The sequence below is a fragment of the Henckelia pumila genome, chromosome 4 (genome assembly GCF_033568475.1).
Source record: "Henckelia pumila isolate YLH828 chromosome 4, ASM3356847v2, whole genome shotgun sequence".
NCBI classification, from domain to species: Eukaryota; Viridiplantae; Streptophyta; class Magnoliopsida; order Lamiales; family Gesneriaceae; genus Henckelia; species Henckelia pumila.
In genome coordinates this window covers 73,891,371-73,911,477 of record NC_133123.1, presented here as the reverse complement: position 1 = coordinate 73,911,477, position 20,107 = coordinate 73,891,371, and the positions used below count along the sequence as shown (strand labels likewise).

General features: G+C 35.3%; 1 protein-coding gene across 4 annotated transcripts; it reads left to right on the top strand.

The window, feature by feature from the left end:
• Positions 1-14,225: 14,225 nt before the first annotated feature.
• On the top strand, positions 14,226-17,568 carry LOC140864396 (uncharacterized). Of its 4 annotated transcripts, XM_073268562.1 has the most exons (8): positions 14,226-14,383; positions 14,647-14,772; positions 14,858-15,169; positions 15,322-15,507; positions 15,816-15,897; positions 16,020-16,127; positions 16,849-17,004; positions 17,105-17,568. In XM_073268562.1, the coding sequence occupies exons 3-8, from the start codon at positions 14,933-14,935 to the stop codon at positions 17,335-17,337; spliced, it is 1,002 nt and encodes a 333-aa protein (XP_073124663.1). In that variant the 5' UTR covers positions 14,226-14,383; positions 14,647-14,772; positions 14,858-14,932; the 3' UTR covers positions 17,338-17,568. The 4 variants fall into 4 exon arrangements, with proteins under 4 accessions (XP_073124663.1, XP_073124664.1, XP_073124662.1 ...); XM_073268563.1 differs by lacking the exon at positions 14,647-14,772; XM_073268561.1 differs by having other exon boundaries at positions 14,647-15,169.
• The last annotated feature ends 2,539 nt before the right edge of the window (positions 17,569-20,107 follow it).

Below are 20,107 nucleotides of genomic sequence, written 5' to 3'. Positions count from 1 at the left end.
TGATGATAGATTAGCACTTGTTTCTTGAGTTTTAGCTTCCTCAACATTTTGTTTTTCAACTGGTGGTTGTATTTCTTGTTTTTAGTAAAACCAATGGTTTTATCATATCTTGTTTATGAGAAACCAATGGTTTCTCTATAGCCTTCACAATTGGCCCTTGAATAGCAGCCCATAGTTGTGTTTGAGCTTGCATACATCATGTAATTCGATTAGATACTTTGATCCGATCAGCTTGTTGTAACCTGCCGGCCATTTCAGCATTAATGGCTAACTGGTTGAACTCGGTTTGAAGCAACCCAAGGTGTTCCCTGAGATGCCTCTGCATTTTCATGATGGAATCCACGTCACTGCCTTCCATCTCTTGTTAAGAAATCTGCAAGAATATTTTCATGAGATTTAATAATAACAATATCAAAAATATAATTTTGACATAATGCTTGCCATCTTAATAACCTAGCTTTATCAGGTTTAAATTAAATTTTATTTCTTAGGAAAGCTTTTACCTGGGTGTTATCAAACTTCAAAGTGAATTTTTTAGCAAGTAAAAATAATGGCCATTTTTCAAAAGCCCTTTTAACTGCATAAAATTCATTTTCGTTGATATGTCATCTGATGGCTCTGATTCTGAAAAAAGACCGCTACAGTATCTGCATGGTATTTTCCCATCTGGAGTGATCTTGGTAAGGACTGCTGCCCACCAATCATCACTGGCATCCGTAAATAATACCAGATCATCTTCATCTACGGGTATAGCCATTTTTGGGAGATTCTTACATATCTCTTTTAATTGGTTTACCCCTTTAATATGGTAATCGGTCCATATAAACCTAGCATCCTTTTTTAACAATGGACTGAACACCTTTCTGTACATTGCAAGGTTGTTAATGAACATCCCTGCAAAATTAACTACTCCAAGAAAACTCTGGAGTTGTTTTACGTCTTTGAGTTTATCTGAAAAATTCTTTACCTTTTCCACAATATAATGTTGCAGAATTATTTCAGTTTCATCAATCTCAATACCAAGGAATTCAATTTTTCTTGTTGCTATGACTGCTTTTTTTTCAGATAAGACCAGTCCTTCTTGTTTATAAATTTTAGAGAAAATCTCTAAGTGTTTAACGTGTTCGTCTATGTTTTTTGATTCTATAAGAATATCATCACTGTAAACAAACATAAAGTTGAAATAATCTTTAAAAAGGTTATCCATCTTTATTTGAAAAATCTGGGGTGCATTAGCCAATCCCATAGGCATAACTTCCCAAATATAGCGTCCTTGTGGAGTAGAGAAGACTGTGAATTTCTTACTTCCTTCTTCCATTTGAATCTGGTAAAATCCAAACTTACAATCAAATTTTGAGAACACTCTAGCATTTTGTACACAGCTAATTAGGTGTTCTCTACTCGGTATGAAGTACCCATCAAACTCCAGGATTTTATTAATACTTTGGTAGTTAATAACTAGCCTGGGTTTCCCTATTTTTATTTCACCATGATTTCTAACCAGAAAACCTGGGCTGCTATATGGTGAAACTCCTTCTTTGATTAAACCAAGGTCCAAATGTTCCTTGATAATTATTCTTATATCCCTTTGATCTGTTATGTTCATCGGGATATGCTCATATCTGACGAATTCATACTCTTTGCCTATCTTTAGAGTAAGACTAGCTTTGAGTTGATTTCTATCCCACAATGCCAAAAGATGCTCGTTGTAACTTTCTTTGAGCCTCTTTTTGACATCTTCAAGGGATACTTTATTCTCTAACTCTATATCTCTGTGATTTAGAGTTACCTTAAGAAGCTCCATATCCTCTGTTTGGAGTTCTTGTTCTGTTGTTATTTTCAACATTGTTTCTCCAAACCTTCTTGGATCTTTCATTTTTGGATGAAGAAGTTGTCCTTTATCACCACGCTGGCTGCGAAATATTATCGGCAATTGTCGATAAAAAGCAATCTTGAGTTTTTGAACGATAATTTTATGATCACAAATTATAGTGAACATAAGTTTTCTTGACTCATTGTCTTGTGTGTACTTCTTAAACATTTTTAAGAAGTTATTTCCTAACAGAATATCAGCTCCTGTATCATGGAAATAGATTGATGGTGTTTTTACCTTGTACCAAGGTGTTTGACCTGCACCTCCCATAAGGATCTCTGTTTGTTTTATTCCTTTGCAAAGAATTAAAATTCTTCGAGAGAAATCTCGTCCAGCAATTTTTGGCAATTCTTCTTCACATTCTTCAAGGAAGACTCCTCTTTTTGCTGTACAAATTCCTGCTCCCGAGTCAATATAAGCTGCAAAATACTCAGCCTTATATTGTTCATATAATATCCCTATCGGAATGTATATGGAGAAAGAACTTGTTGTCATTTTTTAAAGGGATTACTAAATGGCACCGCTATTTTTAACAGACTGTGTTGTAACTCAGTAATCTAATTAAGACTATTTACCTTTAGTTTTCCTAAGGCCTCAGAAGGTAGAGTATGGTTACTTCTTTCTACTTCTTCAATGCGTTCTAGTAAATCATGTTCATGACTTACTAATTTCAACTGTTGTTTCTTCCTCTGTTTGTGAACAGAGTTCTCGAATCTGATTAAGGGATTGTCCCTTATCCAATTCTCTTGGTTTTTAATTTCGTAGAATTCTTATTGAATCCTCCAAGTCTTTTCTTTTGCCATGAACTCTATTCCTTTTTCAAGGCGTTTTCATGGTTTATGGTTCTCCAGGAATTCTAGACCAAGAATGAGTTGATCCATTTCTTTTCCTGGAATTCCTCAGATTTGAACTTCCAATTCTTCAATATTTATCACTCCTTGGTAAGTTCCTTTTTCCTGTTGTTCCAAATAGTAAATCGAGTTACAAGGGAACAAGTTCCGATGACTTGTAATTTCGAATACTATTTTTACTTCTTTCCATCCTTCTGGAGATTTAAGTTTTCCTATTATAGAAAACTCTTTTTCTTCTGGTGGAATTTCTTGAATAGGAGATTTGTACCATCTCCTGCTTGTCATTCTGCTCCTTGGAAAGATAATCTTTGGGGTTATATTTTAAGATCTCTGTATAAAACCGGTTTGTCTTGAATTTGAATGTCTGTTTCCTGAATTAAAGGAAACTCGATTTTTTTCGGGTATATTGCTTGAGCAACTTTCCCAAAGATCTCTGGAATTTCAATGAACTCATTTCTAATAAATAATTCAGAATGGTGAGTATTAGAAAGAGCATATGAAATTTTATACGTAATAGAATATGGTCTATTACCTTCCTTCATTAGTCTTTTTTTCTTGAAGTTTTGATGCAAAGTCAAGGCTCGACTAAAATCTCTATCAGCTAAAATGTAGGCTATTCTTGGATAAATAACTCCCACAATTTTTCCTGCACATAAATTTTCCGAGATAGTTCCTAGAACCGTATCTTGTATATTCCCCATTCTTTTATCGCATACTACGATATCTATGGGTGAATCTATTTCCTTTTTAAAAGTAGCTTTAATCATAATCTGGATTGCTCCAATATGAATCCAAGACATTGTCTTTGTTACTTTTGCTTTTAATTTCTGTAATTCTTCTCGAATTTCTTCAAAGGAAATTAACTGCATTTCAATTTGATTAATGGTTAATTTCATAGGGATCGCCATTTCCCTTCTGGATACCTTATAAATCAAATTATGTCTTTTTTGTCTTAGCCCTAGGTTTCCTAAGACTCTTTCAACATGTCCTGCCGAAAATCCTTGGTACTTTTGTAATGTTGGATTTTCTCTCATAATCCTTTGGACCATATTATGAGATATCGTGGTTTGGCTAAAGAACCCAGCCAAACTTTCATGTGTTTCATGGCGAAACACTTCCTCTTTACTCTGATTCTGATTCATCCTCAGAAACTTCTCGACTAAACAATATCTCTTCTTCGTATATGCTTTCATCTGAGGGGATATCCTCAAATTGATATACTTGGACTAGATCTTGAAAGTATACCGCATCATCCATATCTGGTGTTGCTTCAAAGAGTTTAACTCTTTTTTTCTCGTTTTCTGGACAATTTGTAGATATTTGTCCTCTTGCTCCACATGTCCAGCAGCTGCAATCCTTGAAACTTTCATTTGCTCTTGTATGAGTTCTTCTGAAAGTTCTTCTTGATGGTGTTCTTCCCCTGCTTTGTGATGAGCCTGTTGCTGGGGATGTTCTTGTAGGTCCACTTCTTCTACCTGACCTATAGGATCTGGCCTTTTGTTTGGACCAAAATATTCTTGATTTTCAAGAACTTTTCATTCTTTTATTATAGGGATTATTTCTGAATTTCTTCTTTTAAATCTCTGTGATCTGTTTCCAATGATCGTTGGAAGATCATTTTTCCTATAACACAAAGGTGTACGCTTATCTATACCCCTTATTTTCTTGTAGTTCTTCTGTAATGCTGCCATATGACACCATTTTGCTAATTTTTCTTTCAAAAAGGAGGCACGTCTTGCTAATGTATCAAGATTACCTGAAACATATTATTTAATCAGCATTTCTCTCCAGGGACTTGGCATTTTTGGGCAAAATAGCTGAATAGCTATATTTTCCTCGACTCCCGAATTCCATCTGTATTTAGTGAATAACATAATGTATTCATAAACTAAACAAATATCATGTAACTCGAGGCTATAAAGAGTTTGAGTATATCTTCTCTTTTTCTCTGTATCTTGATTATTGAAATAGTCTACCCCTATGAATTGTGCTTTAAATAGGGTGGTCATTCTTTCTCCAATCTCGCTGAGGGATTCTCCTGCTGAGATTGATTCCTTAGTTTCTGTCATGGTCATCTCCCATGCGATCTTAACAGATCTCATTAGACTCATTTCTAGAAGTTTAATGAATCCTTCTTTATTTAGATCTAATGTCTCTGCTGCTATTCTCATAGCTGACGTCCAATCATCTATAAGATCTTCTCTGTTTTTTAAGTCCAAAATATCAAGGTTTAACATAACCCCATAAGGATGTATTGAATCTAAAACAGTTTTTCCGTAAGGAGTTTGATGGAGTGGGATTTTACTTCTTCTCGATCTGGTTCCTGCTGGATGTGAATTTTCTCCAACCTGGAACTCACTATGTGGTTCTTCTGTTTTAACCACATATCTTGGGGGATTCCCTATGGGTTGTTCACCCTCAGAGAAATTCATTTTTAGATCTACTACTTTGAGATTCGCAAAAGAATCCACAAGATCTTGTAGATTCTCGAGATTTAATCTTTCTAAAGTAGTCATCAGATAGTGTTTTTCTCTGATACTGCTTTTATAAGATTAATCATCATTTCATCATCGGTTAAAGGTTTTTGGACCATTTTGGTTTTACCTTTCTGATGTAACAAAGGTTCGGTACCAAATGAGAGTGGTAACCTTCCTCCCGTATTTCCTTTTCTAGAACCCGAAGTGTGTTCAAGATTTATGATTTTATTTTGAAGATCCTTCAGGGTTCCAAGAATTTCTTCTTGTTTCTTAAGGATTTCTTCAATTTGCCGATGTATTTCATACAGCTGATTGCTGTAATATTGTACAGTCTTTTGAATTTCTCTAAGATCTCCAGAGAGTTTAGAGGAATCTGGGGTAATCTCTAAAAATTGAGAGTTAAAAATCATTTTTCTTTATCTCTTCAAAATTAAGAGCTTTAATCACAACTTGTTGTAAGTAATCTATTGTGAATAGATTAACTTGTTTATAGGATTTCATATGAATAAAATCCTCTTGATTCAAACTTTCGTTTGAAGTCATCTTTCGTAAAAATCTTCTCCTCAACAAAGAAAAACATGAATTAACGAATAATATTATGTCTGAATAATTAACCTAAGGCTCTGATACCATTTTTACAAATAATTCGTTGTACCATGATTAAGCACAAAATATTCAGATTTTAGCATAAAGTCTTTAGATTTTAAGCATAAAAAAACATAAATCCAGTACAAAAATTAAACAATTAAATATTCAAGTTTGGTGGTCCTAGGGAGCTATTGCAAAGAATCTTATGGGTAGGGAGCTAGGGCAAAGTCAAGTTTAGGTTTGAGGATTTATCACCAATTTGCTCTTAAATAAATTTGGATAGATGCAATATGCAAACAGCTAACTATAACAATATAGTAGCTTTATTTTTCGTTATCTCTTCCCAAGTCCTAATTTTTTTCCGTATATTCTCACTTTATTTTTTATTTTTTTATATATATTTTTTCTGCTTCGATTTCAAGAATAGCGCTATATTAAACAATAACATATTTATTTTTATTTTATACATTTTCAAGCTAGATTTATTATATTTTGATTAAGATTTTGTTTTATGAAATTTAGAGTTATTATTATTATTATTATTATTATTATTATTATTTTTACTAATTTCTTTTAATATATTGCGATCTTTGGATATAAAATTGGGAGCTTATGCAATGATTCGGGGTGATAAAATCAATCTTTCTTTCTTTTCTTTCTTTTTTTTTTGGATGGCATTTGATCGAACATTCTGTAATTATGAAGGAAGTACTGGAAACTTTGCATTTTAATTATTTCAATTTTTTCGTTTTGCATACAATAGTTTGCATTTTTCTTAGTTAGATTATATTTTAATATAATCCATATTTTTATAATATTTATATTTTTATAAATATAAATGTCAAACATAGTAAACGTCGTCGTCGTATTATTATTATTATTTCAAAAATAATATAATAATATTATTATTATATATATTATATATTATATATGATAAGAATTTTATAGACATGAAAGGCAAAGACGGTTATAGATTAAACGTGTCCTCAATTCAATAACAAAAAGTTGTAATTGTTGTCTCAATCTTTTTGGCACAAGTAAGTTTTGGATATTCACCTCTAGTTTACTTGAAACTAATCACGAGATAATCAATTAATCACAACGAAACCTTCAACGAACTTGTCCTTGACAATCCACGATAATAATCAATCGACAAACGCCACAAAGTTGTTAAAGTTTGATAAGTTTGATTTAAAAAACAAAGCAAAACTTTGAACAAAATTATGGAGAGAATTTCAATTGATAGAATCAATAATAATCTGAATTGTATTTCATGAATATTGAATGTATTGTATTTATATTACAACTCAAAATAATAAAATATAATGCAAAACTAATGCAAAAGATATCATAAAAAAGTTTTCTAGTAGACTTAAAACTCTCAAAAATAGGAAAAATATTAAAATAATAATTAAACGCACACACAGTACACGCCGCACTGTGTGAAAAATATGTATCGCCCTAGAGCGCGCTTTTTACTTGCTAGAGCGCCAAAATTTCTACCCAAACTTTTTTCATGTGCACGATTCGTGCTGGAGCGGCACAATTTCGCGCTGGGGCGCGACCTCAAGCTCTCGTGCTCGAGCGCAGGGATGGGCGCAAAGTATGTTTCGAAAATTCTTCTGTTTTCTCGAGGCTTCCTGGCACTTCAAGGACAATAAACTTCCTCCAAAATGAGCTCCAAGTATTCCATCTCCTTCTTGACGCTATTCGGATTTATTATGATTTTTTAGTGAAATTCAAATATATTCAATTCTGAATGTTGATGTTTTTCATGTTATGGAGCTGATATGTTGAAGATTATGGTGTGGCTTGATTGATATATTGATTTAGATATAGTTTGGATTGCCGGTTTTTAGCCATTACGCCGTCGGTTTCAGAATTTCTACACTTTTGAACTTGTTGAATGAGCTGTGTAGTGTATGAGATTTGGAAGCTGATATTCATTGTGCTAAACACTATATTTCAGCTTTATTTTGAAGTTTGTCGAGCTCGAGACTTTAGCCTTCGAACCGAGAAAGATTTGAAGAAGGTTTGAAGTTAGTTTGTATTGATCGAATTGCCAAAACTTTGGACAACTTTTGATATAAGTTCTTTTGGTTATGTTTCAGATTTGAAGCACTTTCAGAATCAATATTGAAATGTATAAAATGACAGAAAATCCAGATGGGATAAAACGCTCGAGATAGATATGATTCTCGATTATTTCCTTTTGAAATCACATACTTATTTGCTATTGAATGTTTATATGTTTTCTTGTGATTTAGTTGTCACTTGTTGCTTTGATTGATTATGTGATTATATGTTCAAGATGTTTTACAGTATTTAATGCATTCAGATTATGTTGCATTCATCTTGAACTCAAACCTGAAAAGCATAAAGGGTCGAATGGCCTAGATTGCAAATGACGTTTGGAGGGCTATAGTTGAGTGGCACGAAATGTAGATTTACTTCAAGAGCTAGATGACTCACTATAGTTGCACCAAAGTCAGGGGATTTAGATACTTGACGCCAACTCGATTGGGAGAGTCAGTGGTTGGTTTGTGATTTTATTCCCCGGGATCCCAAAAACTATGATTTTATTGATATCAGACTTGAAAGCCAACCTTTCAAACATGCATTGCATTCATGTTTATTATATTGCATGTGTTGTTATTTGTACTTGGAATTTTATTCTCACCGGAGATATTCGGCTATTGTTGTATTTTGTATGTGTGCATGGTAATAGGTGGGGCAGGATAGAGTCAAAGACGACCAGTATAGATTAGGATCAAGATTAGCATGTGGTGACTCGGATTTTAGCAGATGATGTTCGATATGGTGTACTTAAACAGGAGTTCAATAATTTGTACATTATGAGCTTGCTATGAGTATGTGGTAGAAACTTTGAGAATTTGTATTTTATATCAACTTTGGAAGAACTCGTGTAGAACAAAGATGATGTTTGCATGTTTTAAGTTAAGTTATCATGTTCCTCTTTCCTTGTAACTCATATATGATCTATGTAGATGAATATACATCAGTAAATCAACCTAGATCAGCAAAAGAACAGCATTTTGGTAGTCCTGGCAGAGTGCAGCTTGCTCGAGCGCCACCTGGTGCACTCGAGCAAGCCATGTTGGGCTTGGAACCGTGGTATGCTCGATCGAGCGCGCGAGCATGCGCTCGAGCGAGCTATGCTCGGGTCCCTTCATAATTTTTTTATTTCTTAGTTGGATGATCTTATATCAATTATGTTTAATTTTTAATTGCCCTATAATATTAGATTGACACCCAAGGTCCCTACAACAGGTGGTATCAGAGCATACACTAAGATAGAAGTTAATGAGCGGGGTAGGTTGAGTCTGTTAATTGATTAATATCGCATGAGATTTAATGTGATATATTATTATGTGCATTATATGCGAGCATGCTTTATGATTTCAAGAATTATATGATTGTGTGGTTATGTTCTTTCATTGTAAATGCATGTTCTATGTGAGATATATTTCCAGAACTTGTCTTGATCAGAGTTGACATTTATTTGCGAACCGATCAGAGAAGGAAGGGAATAGAAATGTTGAATATGATATTTTGTTATGCACTAATCTGTTTTAAAATCAGATATGCCTCCCCGATGAGTACCGATCACTAGACAGACATTGGCCGTTCCTCAGGCAGAACCAGCACAGATACCACAGATGGTGGCAGAACCTCATAATGCACAGGGTAGTACATCTGTTGGTCCGATGGATGTGACTGCTACGCCGATGGAGACTCTTTTAAAAAGATTTCAGTCATTCAAACCGCCAACGTTAAAAGAAACCAAGAATTCAGTGGATTGTGAGAACTGGTTAGAAGATATTGAACAGTTGTTTGACTCACTTGAATATTCTGATGATCGTCGTATCAGACTGATACTACACCAACTTCATGAAGTTTCAAAAGATTGGTGGATCACTACAAAGAAGGATTTGGAACATCAAGGTACGACTATCACACGGTCTGAATTTAAAACTGAATTATATCAACATTTCTTTCCAGTCTCCTACAAAAAAATACAAAGGAGCGGAATTTGCGAGTTTGAAACATGGTCAGCTGAATATCGAAGAATATGTGGCCAAATTTTCTAGCATCTTGAAATTTGCTCCACATATAGAATCCAATGATGAAGCCATGGCGGACCAGTTTATCAATGGCTTGAATCTAGATGTTTTCACTTTGGTGAATAATGGACGACCTAATAACTTTGTTGATGCCCTGAACAGAGATAAGGGAGCAGAAACAGGCTTGTTGAGGCAGAGAGGATTACCTTTTATTCCACAGCCACCTCAGTAGTCAGTACCAGCATCATTGCCACAGAATCCGCCATCGTTTCAGCCAATGTTTTCAAAACCAAACCGGACCGGCCGGTTCGACCGGGAACCGGTCACTGGTCCGATCCGAAACACCCCCAAAAACCGTTTTAACGGTTCAACCGCTCAGAACCGGTCAATAACCGGTCAAAATCGGTCTAACCAGCCAAGAACTGGCCTAGAATCGGTCCCAAGAACCGGCCAGAAAACCAGTCGAACCGGTTTTTCGAATTTTTTTTATTTTTTTTAAAAATTGTGTTTTTTAAAATTTTTAAATTTTAATTTAATATTTATATATATATACATGATTATTTGGAATTTGTACTTCGTTAAAAATTTTATTTTAGTAATATTATAGTTTTTTTAATTAATTTATTTATTTTTAAAAATATATGTATAATTATAATTAATATTTTGAATATATTTATATATTTATTTATTTTTTAAATTATGATAAATATATTTTTGTCTATTTATATACATCTTTTAGGTTTTTAAAATTTAAAAGATATTATTAATTATACTATATTATATAAACGGTTTTCCGGTTCGATCGTCCGGTTAAAACGGTCGGACCGGTTGGACCGTTTTATTACGGTAGACCGGTTCGATCACCGGTCCGGTTATGAAAACATTGGTTTCAGCAACCATCTCTCAGATTGGAGGGTGTAAGCAGTGGAAGAAAGGATTCTAGATTCAGGCCTAAAGGTAAACAATTTAAGAAATCAAGTAGTAGTTCATCCAGTTCTAGTGGCCAGAGGCAGTTTGGTGCAATTCAGAGGTCCAGTGGATTCTGGAGTTTATTGTGGGAAGTGTGGGGCTAGACATGTTACCGATCAGTGCAGAGGAATATCAGGCAGCTATAATATTTGTCACCAAACCGGTCATTATGCCAAGGTGTGCCCTCAAATATCAACAGGTGCCAGTTCATCTAGACCAGTACCTCAGTCAGAAAGGCAATTAGTGCATTCATTTCAGCCGCAACAACAGACCAGACCAGGAGGAAGCCAGATTGTGAATCAACCTCCTAGTCAGCAGGCACGAGTGTTTGCACTTACTGAGGATCAGGCTCAGGCAGCACCTGACGATGTCATAGCAAGTAACTTCTCTATTTATGGTTATCCTGCCTATGTTTTGATAGATACAGGTGCATCACATACATTCATTTCTGAGAAATTTTCTATGTTGCATTATATATCGTCTGAGCCATTGCCTACTGTTGTTGCTATTTCTTCACCTTTGGGTGAAGGCATTGTATCTGTCAGATTAATTAGAAACTGTGCACTACAATATGACAGAAATGTGATAGATTTGGATTGCATAGTACTTGGATTATCAGATTTTGATTGCATTATTGACATAGATATGTTAACCAAGTACAGGTCAACCGTAGATTATTTCCAAAAAGTGGTTAGATTCAGACCGAAAATGGCAGAAGAATGGAAATTCTACGGTAAGGGTTCTAGAGCCAAAATCCCTTTGATATCTGTGTTATCTATGACCCGTTTATTGCAGAGAGGTGTAGAATGATTTTTGGTTTATGCAGTAGATGTATTGAAATCCAGTCCAGCGTTGACAGATATACCAGTGGTGCATGAGTTTGCCGATGTATTTCCTGATGAAATTCCTAGTTTACCTCCATTGCAGGAAATAGAATTCAGTATTGAATTAATGTCAGGTATGCAACCGATATCTAAAGCTCCTTACAAGATGACACCTATTGAACTGAAGGAGTTGAAAGATCAATTGGAAGATTTACTTGCTAAAGGGTACATTAGGCCGAGCGTTTCACCTTGTGGCGCTCCGGTACTTTTTGTATGAAAGAAAGATGGTTGGATGCGATTGTGTATTGATTATCGGCAACTGAACAAGGTGACAGTAAAGAACAAATACCCATTGCCCAGAATAGACGACTTGTTTGATCAGTTGCAAGGTTCAGCTATCTATTTCAAGATCGATCTGAGGTCTGGATATCATTAACTGCGGGTTCGAGATGAAGATATCCCTAAAATTGCATCAGAACAAGGTATGGACATTATGAATTTATAGTCGTGCCTTTTGGTTTAACAAGTGCTCCTGAATTATTTATTGGATTAATGAATATGGTGTTTCATAAAAACTTGGATGACTTTGTCATTATCTTTATTGATGATATTTTGATCTATTATAAGAATATGCATGATCATGCTGAACATCTCAGAATTATATTACTAATTTTGAGAAATGAGAAATTATATGCCAAGTTATCCAAATGTGAGTTTTGGTTGCAGAAAGTTGTGTTTCTTGGGCATATCATTTTAGGTGATGGAATTTCAGTCGATCCAAGCAAGGTCGAGGTTGTGATCAGTTGGCCTAGACCTACTTCAGTACCAGAAATAAGGAGTTTTATGGGCTTAGCAGAATATTATCGACGATTTATCAGAGATTTTTCCAGCATTGCCAAGCCTATTACACAGTTGACTCAGAAAAATATGCCGTATGTATGGACAGAGACTTGTGAAGCAAGTTTTCTTGAGTTGAAGAAGAGACTTACTAGTGCACCAGTGTTGATGATACCTTCAGGTACTGGTGATTTTGTTGTATATTGTGATGCTTCTCACAGGGGTTTAGGATGTGTGCTGATGCAAAGAAGTCATGTCATTGCCTATGCCTCGAGACAGCTGAAGCCACATGAAATCAGATATTCAATTCATGATCTTGAATTGGCAGCCATTGTATTTGCATTGAAGATTTGGTGACATTATCTTTACGGTGAGAAGTTTGAGATTTATTCTGATTACAAAAGTTTGAAATATCTGTTTTCCCAGTCAGAACTGAATATGAGGCAACGAATGTGGCTAGATTTATTGAAAGATTTTGATTGCGAGATTAAATACTATCTAGGAAAATTCAATGCAGCTGCAGATGCCTTAAGTAGAAAGGTATGTTCCTTATCCTTGTATACGATAGGTGTATCTCAATTGGTAGAAGATTGCTGTATTTTTGGATTAGTATTTGGAACAGATATGCATCCTATTAGAGTTTGTGCTATTCGAGCTGAGCTAGAGCTGTTGATACAAATTAAAAAAGCACAGAAAGTTGATCAAAATATTCGGAAGCCGATTGAGATGGTCAGATCTGGGCATCAATCCGAATATCAGGTCAGTACTGATAGTGTTTTGTATGTGAATAACAGAATTGTTGTACCAGATGTTTCAGACTTGAAACATCAGATTATGAAAGAGGCTCATAGCAGTAGATTCAGTATTCATCCTGGTAGCAGAAAGATGTACAATGATCTGAAGACACAGTATTGGTGAAAACAGATGAAATCAGATGATACAGAGTTTGTATCTAGGTATTTGAATTGCCAACATGTGAAAGTTGAAAGAAAGAAGCCACGTGGTCTATTACATAGTTTGTTTATTCCAGAATGGAAATGAGATCACATTTACATGGATTTCGTTACACAGTTACCACGTTCATCTAGAGGTTGCGATGCCATTTGGGCGATTATTGACAGATTGACGAAATCAGCATGCTTTATTCCGTACAAGATGACATATAGACATGATCAGATGACAAAAATCTACGTCAGAGAAGTGGTAAGATTACACAGTTGACCTAAATATATTGTTTCAGATCGAGACCCTAGATTTACATCACACTCTTGGCATAGCTTGCAGCAAGCTCTAGGTACTCAATTGCATCTGAGTACTGCATATCATCCTCAGACAGATGGACAGTCAGGGCGGACTATCCATACACTTGAGGATATGCTTAGAGCTGTAGTGCTAGATTTCGAAACTAGTTGGCAAGATTCATTACCACTTGCTGATTTTCTTATAATAACAACTATCAGACAAGTATTGAGATGACTCATGTTGAAGCACTATACGGAAATAAATGTAGATCACCGTTGTAGGTTGAAAAAAAAAATTAGGTTGAAAAAAATTTTAGGTTGAAAAAAAAAATTAAAAATTTGAGATACTTTCTTAAATTAATAGGACATATAACCCTATATGTAAGTCTTTGTGTACAGATATCATTGTCCATTATCATTATCCATCGAAATATTATAAACAGATAAAAACAAAGAAGGCTATTGCTAATTGTTATATACGATTTATTTTTTAAAGCATAAAACCTTAAAACATTGTGTAGAAATTCTCCTCTTTTCCAAAACAAAAATGTACCAGCCACCAGCCACCACCCTCCCCGCCGCCTAGGTCGCCGGAAATTGGAGGAACATAGCACAAAATCTCGTTACCTTTTAGTCAGGTTCTTGATTGTTTCTTTAATCTGTTGCACCTCGATTTCATCGGAGGACGTTCATAGATAATTTTTGAACTGTTTCCTGTCTCGAAAGGATATAAAACTGTGTGCGTGAGTGGAATTTAAAAAAAGGATATAAAACCTATTTCTTGATTAATGTTCTGTAAATATGCGTAGTAGTGCAGATTTTGCGGAGTTTGTTTTTCAAAAAGTTATTTTTGACATTTTTACTTAATCTCTTAGAACTATGGCGCTTATAATTGTTGTAGGTAACTGCAGAGTTGTGATATAGTTCGAGTGACGGGGATAGTAGAACACATGCTTGGGGGAATTTTTAAAAAGCATTTCCGAGATCCTAAGCCAATAACGGCTTCAAACGATTAGTTTTAAATTCAGTACTTTTGTGTATTCTTAATCCAGTACTTTTGTGTATTCTTAATCGCACTCCCAATTTTTATTTATTTATTTATTTTGTCTCAGACAGCAAGATGTTATCTCTGTGTCATTGATTTTTTTTCTGGGCCTTTGCGGGGAAATTGACCTGCTATTTCAACAATGAAAGCGATGGTAGTTAAAAAATCCTGGTTTTCAAGTATTTTAGAGCAGCGAGAAGTTAAAAAGCCGAAAATTAAGGACGATGAAATAATGATCAAGGTGTCCGCAGCTGGTGTAAATAGAGGTGATATAATTGATGTGGTTGCAAGTGACGAGGGTGTCTGCCCAGGCCTTGAATGTGCTGGAATAATTGAAGCAGTTGGAAGAAATGTCAATTGTTGCAAAGTTGGAGATAAGGTAATTGTCATTTCTCTCACAAGAGATGTGTTGTAAAATCTCAATTCAAGACTGACTGTGATGGAAAAGGGTTTTTTTTTTTTTTTTTTTCCTTTTTCTCTTTCCCTAAGTATGACAATTTTGCAATGCATAACTTAAAATTGTGAGTTCAGGTTTGTGCCATTCTCGAGGGAGGAGGATATGCTGAAAAAGTGGCTGTACCGGCAAACTTGCTTCTTCCATTACCTGATGATATTGATTTAGAAGCTGCCGCGGGCTTACCTTATGCATCATGCAGCATATGGTCAGCTTTATTCGAAATGTGTGATCCCAAGACACTTAAAGATAAAAAGATATTGGTGAGTCACCATCCACAATCAGAAGGCGTTTGCTTCATTTTAAAAAGTAGTTTTGAACCCATATTTGGTTTTTTACTTATCTATTCCTAGTTTTCAAAGTATGATGGCTAACGTCATGTTAATGATTTTTTTTAGTTCTTTTTTTGTCATTAAGGTAATATGCTTGGTTAAAGTGATGAGCACTAGTTGTTTTGCACTTTGTATTTATTTGTAAATATTAGAGATTTAGAGTATTTCTTCAATACATTATTTGCTTTTGTGGCAAATTATCAAAGCCATAATCAAATTTAGAGTTGTGCTACATTTAGATTCATGAAGGGGCCAACGGGATTGGTGCATTGGCAATACAATATGCAAAGCACATGGGCTTAACAGTTATTGCCTCCACAGGTGACATTGTTTACTCCATTTTAGTCTTAAGCCCATACTCATTTTCATGACGATTTATGATGTCTAAGCCCTAAGGTGTCTAGATTGTTACATATGCTCGTTCTTGTTGATGCTTTTTGAAGGTAGTCGCGACAAGTTTTCGATGTGTCGTGATTATGGTGCTGACTTTTGTTTTGATAACACGTCAACAAACTTTGTAGAGGAGGTTGTCGGGAGTGCTGGATGTTTAGGTAACTTTTTGCGCATAACTTATCACTGAACGATTTGATGGTTGGCATGAATTTTTTTTATTAATATATATTTTCTTTGTCAAATACCATGATGTAGGCTGTAGTTGCTGCTTGACTGTTTCAACAAATCATTAAATCTTAAGTTTTTTGAATGGAAATATGAAAACCCAGAACTTGATCCTAGTATGATTCGAACTCAAATAACAAATTCTAACAAATACAAGGCTAAGCTAGATCTGAAAAATGTGGACTCGTACTATTTTAAACTACTAGAAAAACTATTTCTGCATGAATTTTTTACCATGACAAGCTGATCCCATTTAGTGGAATAAATGCTTGATTATTATTGTTTTACAACGGGTGATGCCTTTTGGCCTCTTTGTCACCTTAATCTGAGAGATTCATAACTTAATTAAGGTAGTGGTTACAACCTCTAAAAATAAGGGAATATTAAATTTTTTTCTCAACAATTTCCAATAAATAGTACTTAGGTAGTGTTTGAAACCTCTAAATTGTTACGAAAAAAGTCCAGAATCACTTATTTTTAGAGGTTGCAAACACTATTTAAGTACTATTTATTGGAGATTCAAATGGATTGTGACTAACCAAATGCTTCTATACAGTGGTAATGATGCCAAGGTTTTCTTGTTAATTTGGATGCTGAGTAAACTGAAATTGTGGAGGCATTTTTTTCCCACTTGGTTGTTAATCATCTTTTCAGGTGTTGATTTTGTCCTTGATTATGGAGCTTCCAATCTTCGAAGAAACATCGAGTGCTGTTGTACTGGGGGTAAGGTTGTGATTGTGGAATTGCATGGAAAGGAATGTGGTAGGATAGATCTTGCTAGGCTACAACAACATCATACTGAAATTACAGGTAAATATTAATAGCTTCTTTGTAATAGTGTGCCTGGAGTTGGCTAGAACCCTCATCGCCAATTGTTTTCGAGTGTACAATTTATTATCATTGTTTGCAGTTTTTGATCTACAATCTAGAGATCTGGATTACAAAGCTTCTGTGATTGCCGAAGTGAGAACTCATTTGTGGCCTGCCATTCTTGAAAAAAAAGTCATCCCTGCAGTGGGGAATCGTTTTGCTATGATTGAAGCTCAAAAGGCTTTGGACCTTTTGAAGAAAAATGATGGTACTGGGAAGATTATTTTGTACATGGATTTTGAGAAGACCAGTGGCCATCTGAAAGGGGAGTAAATGTGACTAATGTTCATACCTGAGATCATAAAGCAAATAAATTTATGGGGCAGTTTAAATTATAGCCGCATTGTGTGTGTTTTTTTTCTGGAAAAACACACGGTGGGTATTATTTCAGAAAAAACCCCTTGGCTTTCTCTAGCTTGTTATCATATTTTATTTTTAACTTTTTTATTAGATTTATACTCACGTGGTGACATATTTGTTCAAAGTTTTTAATGGGTTCTAAAATTCTAGGTTGCTTCTTTACAAGGCAGTGAACTTCACTTTATTTTGATGAGTTATGCTATGTTTATTTATTCTTTCTTTTTTCTTTTTTCTTTTCCTCACTGTTGGGAAGGAGGATTTAAATCTAAATTAACAAACCACATTAGTGGGATTGGGGTCTTGGCCTCTTGGGGCTTCCACCTTTGTCAGAGGAGGACCGTTGGTGTTATGCTATATGTATATATTGTTATTTAATAAATGTGTTTTGTTAGATTTTGGTTTTGTAGTTGAGAGCTAACGTAAATGTGGTCTTATTCTCCAAATATCAGTGTTTTATAAAATTTGCTTAAGTGGTGTTTAATCTTATTTAAGTTTAATATGTTTATGTGAGACCTCGTTTCTAATCTTCTAAACTCGAATAATTAATCATAATCGAACACAATAAGCCGCGGAAAATGAATCAATTTTTTTTTTTTTATTTTTAAAAGAAGCCTCGCGCTCGCGCGCGCGCAGGCTACGTAAGCAGAGACTCGCGGAGATGCTTGCGCGCGCGCGGGCAAAATCTCCCGAGCCTCTTCAAACTCCTCTCGCGCGCGCGAGGTGATGTCTCGCCCGCGTGCAGGCAAAATGGGCAGAGGGGTCGAGGAGCCTGCAAAAACAACCAACAAGGCAATTCTAAACATTCCAAGTTCAAACATAATACAAATCAATATTTAGAACATGCCAAATTTAGGTTCTGCCCAAAATACAATAACAAGTCGAGTTTTATAAATGAGTTTCACCGACTCAACAAAACTAATACAATTCCAAATAGACTCGACCCTACGACCCGGAGTCTCACTTCTATCAATCTCACCCCCAAGCTAACCAGGACGACTCGGTCCAGCTCCTGATCCTCCTGTTGCCAAGTTACACATACAAAACAAAGACAACAACCGAAATAATCCGGTTAGAAATATAATTTCTAAGTAAAAGAGACATGCACTCAATATCAAATAAACACTTCAATCGAAATGTGTCAACATAAATCATAACATCGAAATGATATTGAATGAATGCATGGATTTAAAAGTCGAGATTATCAAGTCAGATAATCATAAAATCGATCGGTACTCGGTTGGGATCCCGGGGTCAAGTCTTCACGACAACTCACCGACGCACCCTTTCGGGGTGGAAGTCGATCAACTCGATCCCCTAGACTTCAGAGCAACTATAAGAAGTATTCTAGCAATTGAAAAAACTCGAAATCCAAAGCCACTTCAATATAGCTCCCTAAAACGTCTAATTTCAAAACGAATCGAAAGTCGGCTCAATATGAATGCAAGTGAAAATAGAATAACAATCAAATTCACTCAAGCAAATAAACATGTAGTATGTGATTTTCGGGAACTCGAGAATAAGTCGATCTCGAGTATTCATTCCCATTCATTTCAATGTCGACTTTTACCTTTTTCTCGAAGCTTCAATCAATCCTGTCAAACAAGAGACAACTCGATTCAAACTCTAAACAATTCAAAACTCAAAGTCGATAAATCAAACAATCTATACCGTCTTCCAACTCTTCGATTGGTAACCGATCTCCAAGTCCTCCAAGTTCGATCAACTCCCGAATCCTCAATCAACTGTCAAAACATCGAATACGGACTCAATATCAACTCGGAATTCAAACTCAATCAAATTCAATATTCAACTAAACTTAACCAAAAACCGATAACTCGAACTCGATTTCGACGGCATAACGGCTATAAATTGACTATCCGGAAATACAAACCATCAAACAACAATCACAATAACTCAATCATCATCAAAATCCATCAAACAACTCAAATTCAACCTCAATCAAAATCACCATTTTCGAATATATGCCTCAAAAATCATATAAAATCCAAACTTTGTTTTTTTTCCAAACCGACTTCGAATACACGATCTATACTAGCTCAAGAATGACATACTCCAATATTATCAAATTCTGACAAATCAACAAAATCGAAGTTCAAGAGATCGTAGCAAAACTTACGTCTAAATGAAGCCCTCGTTGCGGTGATCGTGAATTTCAACTCGGAATGAAAATCTAACGGTCGGATCGAGCGAATCGGACGGAAGAAAAGCTTGAGAAATCGATTTGGCTATGGCTTCCGGAGGAGAGAGAGATCGAGAGAGGGAGGGAGGAAGGAGAGGTATGGGATGATATGCCAACTTGCATCTAATAATAATATAAAAATTCAACTTTTGCATTTCAGTCCTTTATTTCTCCAATCTTGCAAAGTAACCCCCTGCTAAATATCAAAACAATCCTTAATTACTGAAAACCCTGATTATCTCGATTAAACTCAATTAATAATAAAATCGGGGCATTACAATTCTCCCCCTCTAAGATTTGATTTCGTCCTCAAAATCTGACAGATCACAGACTGAACAAAACGAAACAAACTGAAGAATAACTCACCTCAATCGAACAACTCTGGAAATCGCTGCCTCATATCAGATTCGGTCTCCCAAGTCGCTTCTTCAACTCCGTGACGACTCCATTGAATCTTCACCAATGGAATCGACTTGTTTCTGA

What these genes read in the sequence shown, in the direction of transcription:
- LOC140864396 (XM_073268563.1), top strand. Translation starts at nt 14,933, where the DNA reads ATGAAAGCGATGGTAGTTAAAAAATCCTGGTTTTCAAGTATTTTAGAG. An exon ending in AACAGTTATTGCCTCCACAG is followed by an intron (nt 15,898 to 16,019) that starts GTGACATTGTTT and finishes TGCTTTTTGAAG; the next exon opens with GTAGTCGCGACAAGTTTTCG. An exon ending in CGGGAGTGCTGGATGTTTAG is followed by an intron (nt 16,128 to 16,848) that starts GTAACTTTTTGC and finishes TCATCTTTTCAG; the next exon opens with GTGTTGATTTTGTCCTTGAT.